This window comes from Oncorhynchus gorbuscha, linkage group LG05 (genome assembly GCF_021184085.1).
Source record: "Oncorhynchus gorbuscha isolate QuinsamMale2020 ecotype Even-year linkage group LG05, OgorEven_v1.0, whole genome shotgun sequence".
In the NCBI taxonomy this organism is placed as follows: domain Eukaryota; kingdom Metazoa; phylum Chordata; class Actinopteri; order Salmoniformes; family Salmonidae; genus Oncorhynchus; species Oncorhynchus gorbuscha.
Window position 1 is genome coordinate 3,086,370 of NC_060177.1, and position 11,861 is coordinate 3,098,230.

General features: G+C 48.8%; 1 protein-coding gene across 1 annotated transcript in view; it reads right to left on the reverse strand.

Moving 5' to 3' along the window:
• The window catches only part of LOC124035367, a 160,228-nt gene extending 149,378 nt beyond the window's left edge, over positions 1-10,850 (reverse strand). Inside the window, exon 1 of the mRNA XM_046348828.1 lies at positions 10,355-10,850. Within this exon, the coding sequence (XP_046204784.1) occupies positions 10,355-10,807 (453 nt within the window). The 5' untranslated portion in view covers positions 10,808-10,850. The remainder of the gene's footprint in view (positions 1-10,354) is intronic.
• Positions 10,851-11,861: the final 1,011 nt, after the last annotated feature.

Below are 11,861 nucleotides of genomic sequence, written 5' to 3' on the forward strand. Positions count from 1 at the left end.
TGACAGGAGACCAAATCATGGTCCACCATCGAACAAACAGGAGAAAACAGGAATCAAATTGTCCACAGTGACCATCAAAGCAGCCATTGTGGTCAAATCAATTAGTGAGCAATGTATCAAAGCCAGAGACTGTGGCCAGGTCAGGATAGGGCCAGTACTGGTCTAAAGTAGAGCACTATGAAAGGAATAGGGTGCCATTTGGGACACAGACAAGGTGTCAGGCCCTTCGATCCAGTAATAAGATGATGCTATGTGGAGACACTGTGTGTTGGGGGGGGGGGGGGGGGGGGGCTATTCCCTGTGGGACCAGGAGGTCTGGTGAGGGGCTTCATTAAGGGACGGACCTCTGTGGCTGAGGGTGATAACCCTGCTCAACTGTCATTGTTAGCAGTGACCTGGAATGGAGGGAAGGACACATGTGTTCTAGAACCCTCACAACACCAGACAGACAGACAGACGGAGCACTCACCACGTTCTAGAACCCTCACAACATCAGACAGACAGACTGAGCACTCACCATGTTCTAGAACCCTCACAGACAGACAGACGGAGCACTCACCATGTTCTAGAACCCTCACAACACCAGACAGACAGACGGAGCACTCACCATGTTCTAGAACCCTCACAACACCAGACAGACAGACAGACTGAGCACTCAACATGTTCTAGAACCCTCACAACACCAGACAGACAGACAGACTGAGCACTCACCATGTTCTAGAACCCTCACAACACCAGACAGACAGACAGGAGCACTCACCATGTTCTAGAACCCTCAACACCAGACAGACAGACAGACGGAGCACTCACCATGTTCTAGAACCCTCACAACACCAGACAGACGGAGCACTCACCATGTTCTAGAACCCTCACAACACCAGACAGACAGATGGAGCACTCACCATGTTCTAGAACCCTCACAACACCAGACAGACAGACAGACTGAGCACTCACCATGTTCTAGAACCCTCACAACACCAGACAGACAGACAGACGGAGCACTCACCATGTTCTAGAACCCTCACAACACCAGACAGACAGATGGAGCACTCACCATGTTCTAGAACCCTCACAACACCAGACAGACAGACGGAGCACTCACCATGTTCTAGAACCCTCACAACATCAGACAGACAGATGGAGCACTCACCATGTTCTAGAACCCTCACAACATCAGACAGACAGAGCACTCACCATGTTCTAGAACCCTCACAACATCAGACAGACGGAGCACTCACCATGTTCTAGAACCCTCACAACACCAGACAGACAGACGGAGCACTCACCATGTTCTGAACCCCAACAACACCAGACAGACAGATGCACTTGTTGTGTCACCAGACAGTGTCTGACACTCACCATGTAGAACCCTCACAACATCAAGATGGACACTCACCATGTTCTAGAACATATCATACAGACAGATGATTATACACAGAACTGCATGACAGACAGATGAAGTCCTCTAGAACCCACAGTCTATTCCTCACTGAAATGGAGACAGAGGGATTGTAGGAGGCTGCTAACAGTGGTGGCGGTGTCTGACACATTTAACATTGAACAGAGCAGAGTGATTTACAGAACTGCATTTAGTCCTCTCACAGTCTATTCCTACGCTGGAGGCTGCAGGGTCCAGAACCACCAAGTGGAACGTTTGGAGGACAAAGGCATCCTGATTACAAACAGACTCCATGACCACAACGAGCTGTTTCTACATTTACCAGACTCTCTGATCCAGAGATACTTACAGTAGAGAGTCATTTAACAGACTCTCTGATCCCGAGAGACTTACAGTAGAGAGTCATTTAACAGACTCTCTGATCCAGAGATATTTACAGTAGTGAGTCATTTAACAGACTCTCTGATCCAGAGAGATTTACAGTAGTGAGTCATTTAACAGACTCTCTGATCCAGAGACTTACAGTAGAGAGTAATTTAACAGACTCTCTGATCCAGAGACTTACAGTAGAGAGTCATTTAACAGACTCTCTTATCCAGAGACTTACAGTAGTGAGTCATTTAACAGACTCTCTTATCCAGAGACTTACAGTAGTGAGTCATTTAACAGACTCTCTTATCCAGAGACTTACAGTAGTGAGTCATTTAACAGACTCTCTGATCCAGAGAGGCTTACAGTAGAGAGTCATTTAACAGACTCTGATCCAGAGAGACTTACAGTAGAGAGTCATTTAACAGACTCTCTGATCCAGAGACTTACAGTAGAGAGTCATTTAACAGACTCTCTTATCCAGAGACTTACAGTAGTGAGTCATTTAACAGACTCTCTTATCCAGAGACTTACAGTAGTGAGTCATTTAACAGACTCTCTTATCCAGAGACTTACAGTAGTGAGTCATTTAACAGACTCTCTGATCCAGAGAGACTTACAGTAGGGAGTCATTTAACAGACTCTCTGATCCAGAGACTTACAGTAGGGAGTCATTTAACAGACTCTCTGATCCAGAGACTTACAGTAGAGAGTCATTTAACAGACTCTCTTATCCAGAGACTTACAGTAGTGAGTCATTTAACAGACTCTCTTATCCAGAGACTTACAGTAGTGAGTCATTTAACAGACTCTCTTATCCAGAGACTTACAGTAGTGAGTCATTTAACAGACTCTCTGATCCAGAGAGGCTTACAGTAGAGAGTCATTTAACAGACTCTGATCCAGAGAGACTTACAGTAGAGAGTCATTTAACAGACTCTCTGATCCAGAGACTTACAGTAGAGAGTCATTTAACAGACTCTCTTATCCAGAGACTTACAGTAGTGAGTCATTTAACAGACTCTCTTATCCAGAGACTTACAGTAGTAAGTAGTAGTAGTAGTCCTCTGAGTTGTTCCTTTCACCAGAACCTGTTCCCTGGTTTCCTGTTTGCCCGTGTCAGTAAACACTGTTCCCTGGTTTCCTGTTTGACCGTGTCAGTAAACACTGTTCCCTGGTTTCCTGTTTGACCGTGTCAGTAAACACTGTTCCCTGGTTTCCTGTTTGACCGTGTCAGGAAACACTGTTCCCTGGTTTCCTGTTTGACCGTGTCAGGAAACACTGTTCCCTGGTTTCCTTTTTGACCGTGTCTGTAAACACTGTTTCCTGTTTGACCGTGTCTGTAAACACTGTTTCCTGGTTTCCTGTTTGACCGTGTCAGTAAACACTGTTCCCTGGTTTCCTGTTTGCCCGTGTCAGTAAACACTGTTTCCTGTTTGACCGTGTCAGTAAACACTGTTTCCTGGTTTCCTGTTTGACCGTGTCAGTAAACACTGTTCCCTGGTTTCCTGTTTGACCGTGTCAGTAAACACTGTTCCCTGGTTTCCTGTTTGCCCGTGTCAGTAAACACTGTTCCCTGGTTTCCTGTTTGACCGTGTCAGTAAACACTGTTCCCTGGTTTCCTGTTTGACCGTGTCAGTAAACACTGTTCCCTGGTTTCCTGTTTGACCGTGTCTGTAAACACTGTTTCCTGTTTGACCGTGTCAGTAAACACTGTCTCCTGGTTTCCTGTTTGACCGTGTCAGTAAACACTGTTCCCTGGTTTCCTGTTTGCCCGTGTCAGTAAACACTGTTCCCTGGTTTCCTGTTTGACCGTGTCAGTAAACACTGTTCCCTGGTTTCCTGTTTGACCGTGTCAGTAAACACTGTTCCCTGGTTTCCTGTTTGACCGTGTCTGTAAACACTGTTCCCTGGTTTCCTGTTTGACCGTGTCTGTAAACACTGTTTCCTGTTTGACCGTGTCAGTAAACACTGTCTCCTGGTTTCCTGTTTGACCGTGTCAGTAAACACTGTCCCCTGGTTTCCTGTTTGACCGTGTCAGTAAACACTGTTTCCTGTTTGACCGTGTCAGTAAACTCTGTCCCCTGGTTTCCTGTTTGACCGTGTCTGTAAACACTGTTTCCTGTTTGACCGTGTCTGTAAACACTGTTTCCTGTTTGACCGTGTCAGTAAACACTGTTCCCTGGTTTCCTGTTTGACCGTGTCTTACCTGAAGTATGTTGAAGGCGCTGAACAGAGCGGGGACAGGGGAGCACCGCCGAGAGTCCACCACGACTGTCAACCCTAGGGAACGCACCTCCTTCCTGTAACACAGGATATGACATCAGAGACAGAGACTCAGGCCACAACAGTAAGCTCTTCAGCACTGTTCAAGCTATCAGAACCGTAGTGTCAGGAGCTATCAGAACCGTAGTGTCAGGAGCTATCAGAACCGTAGTGTCAGCAGCTATCAGAACCGTAGTGTCAGAACCGTAGTGTCAGCAGCTATCAGAACCGTAGTGTCAGAACCGTAGTGTCAGGAGATATCAGAACCGTAGTGTCAGAACCGTAGTGTCAGAACCATAGTGTCAGGACCGTAGTGTCAGGAGCTATCAGAACCGTAGTGTCAGGAGCTATCAGAACCGTAGTGTCAGGAGATATCAGAACCGTAGTGTCAGAACCGTAGTGTCAGGAGCTATCAGAACCGTAGTGTCAGAACCGTAGTGTCAGAACCGTAGTGTCAGGAGCTATCAGAACCGTAGTGTCAGGAGCTATCAGAACCGTAGTGTCAGAACCATAGTGTCAGAACCGTAGTGTCAGGAGCTATCAGAACCGTAGTGTCAGGAGCTATCAGAACCGTAGTGTCAGAACCGTAGTGTCAGGAGATATCAGAACCGTAGTGTCAGAACCGTAGTGTCAGAAGCTATCAGAACCGTAGTGTCAGGAGCTATCAGAACCGTAGTGTCAGGAGATATCAGAACCGTAGTGTCAGAACCGTAGTGTCAGAAGCTATCAGAACCGTAGTGTCAGGAGCTATCAGAACCGTAGTGTCAGGAGCTATCAGAACCGTAGTGTCAGGAGCTATCAGAACCGTAGTGTCAGGAGCTATCAGAACCGTAGTGTCAGGAGCTATCAGAACCGTAGTGTCAGGAGATATCAGAACCGTAGTGTCAGGAGCTATCAGAACCGTAGTGTCAGAACCGTAGTGTCAGGAGCTATCAGAACCGTAGTGTCAGCAGCTATCAGAACCGTAGTGTCAGCAGCTATCAGAACCGTAGTGTCAGCAGCTATCAGAACCGTAGTGTCAGCAGCTATCAGAACCGTAGTGTCAGAACCGTAGTGTCAGGAGATATCAGAACCGTAGTGTCAGAACCGTAGTGTCAGGAGCTATCAGAACCGTAGTGTCAGCAGCTATCAGAACCGTAGTGTCAGCAGCTATCAGAACCGTAGTGTCAGGAGCTGTCAGAACCGTAGTGTCAGAACCGTAGTGTCAGGAGATATCAGAACCGTAGTGTCAGGAGCTATCAGAACCGTAGTGTCAGGAGCTATCAGAACCGTAGTGTCAGAACCGTAGTGTCAGCAGCTATCAGAACCGTAGTGTCAGGAGCTATCAGAACCGTAGTGTCAGGAGCTATCAGAACCGTAGTGTCAGGAGCTATCAGAACCGTAGTGTCAGCAGCTATCAGAACCGTAGTGTCAGAACCGTAGTGTCAGGAGCTATCAGAACCGTAGTGTCAGGAGCTATCAGAACCGTAGTGTCAGGAGCTATCAGAACCGTAGTGTCAGCAGCTATCAGAACCGTAGTGTCAGAACCGTAGTGTCAGGAGCTATCAGAACCGTAGTGTCAGAACCATAGTGTCAGGAGCTATCAGAACCGTAGTGTCAGGAGCTATCAGAACCGTAGTGTCAGGAGCTATCAGAACCGTAGTGTCAGGAGCTATCAGAACCGTAGTGTCAGGAGCTATCAGAACCGTAGTGTCAGGAGCTATCAGAACCGTAGTGTCAGGAGCTATCAGAACCGTAGTGTCAGAACCGTAGTGTCAGAACCGTAGTGTCAGGAGCTATCAGAACCATAGTGTCAGAACCGTAGTGTCAGGAGCTATCAGAACCGTAGTGTCAGGAGCTATCAGAACCGTAGTGTCAGAACCGTAGTGTCAGAACCGTAGTGTCAGGAGCTATCAGAACCGTAGTGTCAGGGAGAAAGTAAAAACCAGTAGGACGGTGGAACATGAGGGCCTGAGTTGGAGTCTTACACCCCTAACCTGTCTGTCTGTCTGTCTGTCTGTCTGTCTGTCTGTCTGTCTGTCTGTCTGTCTGTCTGTCTGTCTGTCTGTCTGTCTGTCTGTCTGTCTGTCTGTCTGTCTGTCTGTCTGTCTGTCTGTCTGTCTGTCTGTCTGATCAGATCTGTCTGTGTGTGTAACAGTACCTGAGCATTGTGTAGTAGTAGACGAGGATTCTGACCAGTTCTCCACAGTCACAGCTTGGGTTCAACCAGCCGGTGTTCCTCGTGGTCACGGTCACCAGGGCTCGACCTCCCCTATCTCTTGTTCCTGAGACAAACACACAAACAGGATGTCTAGCACGTGGTAGAAACTGGTCTCAGACCAGATCGTGTTTTAACAGTAACACAGTTAGTCACAGCAAGACATAATCACTGTGGTAATAACTGGTCTCAAATCAGGTCGTGTTTTAACAGTGACACAGTTAGTCACATCAAGACAGAATCACTGTGGTAGTAACTGGTCTCAGATCAGATCGTGTTTTACCAGCTAGTCACATCAAGACAGAATCACCGTGGTAGTAACTGGTCTCAGATCAGACAGAATCACCGTTACCTCCTCAAACCAGCCTGGTTGGACATATAACATCTTGTGTGTTTCCAGAGATGTGGGCTGTTCTACTCACCAGGCAGACAGAGCACCCCAGAACTGAGGACAGCAGCATTGATGTTGTGGGCCTCTGTCAGTGTCTGGGACTTAGGAAAGACTGAAGACTGGGAGCACTGGCTGGACTGGGAGTAGGACCTGGTTAGCTGGGCTGGGGACTGGGTTAACTGGGCTGGGGACTGGGTTAACTGGGCTGGGGACTGGGTTAACTGGGCTGGGGACTGGGTTAACTGGGCTGGGGACTGGGTTAACTGGGCTGGGAACATCACTGCTGGGGTCTGTTGTAGTTCTGGGTCTCTGTGGTTAGTTTCAGTGGATGGCTTGTCCACGGAACAGGATTTTAACACAGGTTCCTCTGGCTGAATGGGGCCTGGATGGAGAAAGAGACAGATACACAACTAGTCACTGACTGACTGGCATGGAACACAACCTTGATACAAGTCATACACACTTTATAAATATATATACATCACTAAACCTTTATAAATATATATAAATCACTAAACCTTTAGAAATATATATACATCACTAAACCTTTATAAATATATATAAATCACTAAACCTTTATAAATATATATAAATCACTAAACCTTTATAAATATATATAAATCACTAAACCTTTATAAATATATATAAATCACTAAACCTTTATAAATATTATAAATCACTAAACCTTTATAAATCACTAAACCTTTATAAATCACTAAACCTTTATAAATCACTAAACCTTTATAAATCACTAAACCTTTATAAATCACTAAACCTTTATAAATATATATAAATCACTAAACCTTTATAAATCACTAAACCTTTATAAATATATATAAATCACTAAACCTTTATAAATATATATAAATCACTAAACCTTTATAAATATATATAAATCACTAAACCTTTATAAATATATATAAATCACTAAACCTTTATAAATATATATAAATCACTAAACCTTTATAAATCACTAAACCTTTATAAATATATATAAATCACTAAACCTTTATAAATATATATAAATCACTAAACCTTTATAAATATATATAAATCACTAAACCTTTATAAATCACTAAACCTTTATAAATATATATAAATCACTAAACCTTTATAAATATATATAAATCACTAAACCTTTATAAATATATATAAATCACTAAACCTTTATAAATCACTAAACCTTTATAAATCACTAAACCTTTATAAATCACTAAACCTTTATAAATCACTAAACCTTATAAATCACTAAACCTTTATAAACATTTATAAATCACTAAACAGTTCAACTAAACCTTTATAGACAGATATAAATCACTACACCTTTATAAATCACTAAACATTTATAAACATATTATAAATCTATCAAGACATCCAGGCATCAACACTACACTACACCTCTATCGTCTCCAACAGTCAGATCAAATCAGTCTCTTCACTACAACACACTAAACCTCTATCGTCTCCTACAGTCAGATCAGATCAGTATCTTCATTACAACACACTAAACCTCTATCGTCTCCTACAGTCAGATCAGTCTCTCCATTACACCACATTAAACCTCTATCGTCTCCTACAGTGAGATCAGATCAGTCTCTTCACTACAACACACTAAACCTCTATCGTCTCCCACAGTGAGATCAGATCAGTCTCTCCATTACACCACACTAAACCTCTATCGTCTCCCACAGTGAGATCAGATCAGTCTCTCCATTGCACCATGACACACGACTGCTAGAGGATGAGGCTATCTGACGCTAGCTAGCTGTCTCTGGGTCTACATCCCAAATGGCACCCTATTCCCTATGTAGTGCACTACTAGGGCTCTGCCTCTGGTCTAAAGTAGTGCACTACATAGGGAATAGGGTGCCTTTTGGGGCACAGACTAACCCTCCGTCAGAGAGAGCGGGGATCAGGAGTCTAGTCTATCCATCACAGGACAAGCTATGATACCTTAGAAAACACACTCACAACAGTACTCTCCAATACTCTCTCTCTGTATCTCTCTGTATCTCTCTCTCTCTCTGTCTCTCTCTCTCTCTCTCTCTCTCTCTCTGTCTCTCTCTCTGTCTCTCTCTCTCTGTCTCTGTCTCTCTCTCTGTCTCTCTCTCTCTCTGTCTCTCTCTCTCTCTGTCTCTCTCTCTCTCTCTATGTCTCTCTCTCCCCCTGTCTCTATGTCTCTCTCTCCCCCTGTCTCTCTATGTCTCTCTCTCCCCCTGTCTCTCTCTGTCTCTCTCTCCCCCTGTCTCTCTCTCTCTCTGTCTCTGTCTCTCTCTCTCTCTCTCTCTCCCCCCCTCTCTGTCTCTCTCTCTAAGAGGCGAGGCTTATAGAGGAGGGCTAGAACCACTACAAGAAGGACAACAGGTGGAAGGTGGAGAAGGAGGAGTTGGAGAGGAGTCACTCAGGCCAACATGTCATTGGTGACTGCTAAACAGGAGTGACTACTAAACAGGAGTGACTGCTAAACAGGGGTGACTGCTAAACAGGGGTGACTACTAGACAGGGGTGACTACTAAACAGGAGTACTAAACAGGGTGACTGACTACTAAACAGACTACTAAAAGTGACTACTAAACTGCTAAACAGTGACTGAGAAGTATTTGCAGGGGGGTTAAGCAGCAGTGCAGAACGGGAGGATGGTGGATGATTTGGGGATGAACGAGGGATGAAGGTGGAGGATTTAGGGATGAAAGAGGGATGAAGGGAGGATTTAGGGATGAAAGAGGGATGAAGGGAGGATGTTGGATGATTTAGGGATGAATGAGGGATGAATGAGGGATGAAGGGAGGATGTTGGATGATTTAGGGATGAATGAGGGATGAAGGGAGGACGTTGGATGATTTAGGGATGAAGGGAGGATGGTGGATGATTTAGGGATGAAGGGAGGATGTTGGATGATTTAGGGATGAAGGGAGGATGGTGGATGATTTAGGGATGAAGGGAGGATGGTGGATGATTTAGGGATGAACGAGGGATGAAGGGAGGATGGTGGATGATTAGGGATGAAGGGAGGATGGTGGATGATTTAGGGATGAAGGGAGGATGGTGGATGATTAGGGATGAAGGGAGGATGGTGGATGATTAGGGATGAAGGGAGGATGGTGGATGATTAGGGATGAAGGGAGGATGGTGGATGATTAGGGATGAAGGGAGGATGGTGGATGATTAGGGATGAAGGGAGGATGGTGGATGATTAGGGATGAACGAGGGATGAAGGAGGGAGAGATATGTACCTGTCTCTTCTTTCTCTTGGGGCTCAGTATCTGAGTGGTTCTCTTCCTCTTGCTCCACCTCCTCCTCCTCCTCCTCCTCCTCCTCCTCCTCCTTGTCCTCCGGTCTCTCGGTCTCTGATTCAGTGGAAGGTGTGTAGTGCGTTGGTGTTTGGTGGGCAGTGGGAGTGGGGGCTAAGTGTATGAGAATCTCAGTCAGAGTGTTCAGTGTCTCGTCCTCTCCTTGGGGAGTGTCTGATTGGCCGGTGGAGACCTCAGGGTCATCATGGTGAGAGTCTGTCTCACCGGTGTCAACCACCTGCAAGATGCCAACACGTCTACTCCTCTCCTGTCTCTGTCTCTGTCTCTGTCCTGGTTTCTGAACCCCTATCCCTCCTCTCCTCCACCTCCTCCCCTGTTCCTGTCTCTTCCGGGACTCTGTCTGTCTCTTCACTGTGAACAATGCCGTGTTCCCGACTGAGAGACTCTTCCCTCTCCACTATACTGTGTGACTGAGTTAAAACCTCCTCGCTGTCAGTCTGAGGGTGACTGAGAGACTCTTCCCTCTCCACTATACTGTGTGACTGAGTTAAAACCTCCTCGCTGTCAGTCTGGGGGTGACTGAGAGACTCTTCCCTCTCCACTATACTGTGTGACTGAGTTAAAACCTCCTCACTGTCAGTCTGAGGGTGACTGAGAGACTCTTCCCTCTCCACTATACTGTGTGACTGAGTTAAAACCTCCTCGCTGTCAGTCTGGGGGTCAGAAACCACTGATAGGGCTGTGCCCTCACACACTGACCGGTGAGACTCAGACACACGCTCAGAGACACGTTGTGTTAGCCTCTGGAGACGAGCAGCGTTACCTTCTGTACGGTCCGACGCTGTCCCCTCACTGCTGACCCCCTCTCTGGCCGTAGGGGAGGTGGGGGCCGTAGGGGAGGTGGGGGCCGTAGAGGTGGGGGCCATGGGGCCCATGGGGGAGGTAGGGGCCGTAGGGGAGGTGGGGGCCGTAGGGGAGGTGGGGGGGTCGTAGGGGAGGTGGGGGCCGTGGGGAGGTGGGGGCCGTAGGGGAGGTGGGGGCCGTTGGGGAGGTGGGGCCGTAGGGGAGGTGGGGGCCGTGGGGAGGTGGGGGCCGTAGGGGAGGTGGGGGCCGTAGGGGAGGTGGGGGCCGTAGGGGAGGTGGGGGCCATGGGGGCCGTTGGGGCCGTAGGGGAATGGGGGGGGCCGTAGGGGAGGTGGGGGCCGTAGGGGAGGTGGGGGGTGGGGGCCATGGGGGCCGTTGAGGTGGGGGCCGTTGGGGAGGTGGGGGGGCCGTAGGGGAGGTGGGGGCCGTAGGGGAGGTGGGGGCCGTAGGGGAGGTGGGGGCCATGGGGGTAGGGGAGGTGGGGGGAGGGAGGTGGGGGCCGTTGGGGCCGTAGGGGAGGTGGGGGCCGTTGGGGAGGTGGGGGCCGTAGGGGAGGTGGGGGCCGTAGGTGGGGGAGGTGGGGGAGGTGGGGGCCGTAGGGGAGGTGGGGGCCGTTGGGGGCCGGGGAGGTGGGGGCCGTGGGGAGGGGAGGTGGGGGGGGGCCGTTGGGAGGTGGGGGCCGTTAGAGGAGGTGGGGGCCGTGGGGAGGTGGGGGCCGGGGAGGTAAATGGGGAGGTAGGGGAGGTGGGGGCCGTAGGGGAGGTGGGGGCCGTGGGGAGGTGGGGGGAGGTGGGGGCCGTAGGGGAGGTGGGGGCCGTAGGGGAGGTGGGGGCCATGGGAAGGTGGGGGCCGTAGGGGAGGTGGGGGCCATGGGGAAGGTGGGGGCCGTAGGGGAGGTGGGGGTGGGAAGGTGGGGGGTAGGGGAGGTGGGGGGTAGGTAAATGGGGGCCGTAGGGGAGGTGGGGGAGGTGGGGGCCGTAGTAGGGGAGGTGGGGGCCGTAGGGGAGGTGGGGGCGTAGGGGAGGTGGGGGCCATGGGGAGGTGGGGGCCGTAGGTGGGGGGGGAGGTGGGGGCCGTAGGGGAGGTGGGGGCCATGGGGGCCGTTGGGGCCGTAGGGGAGGTGGG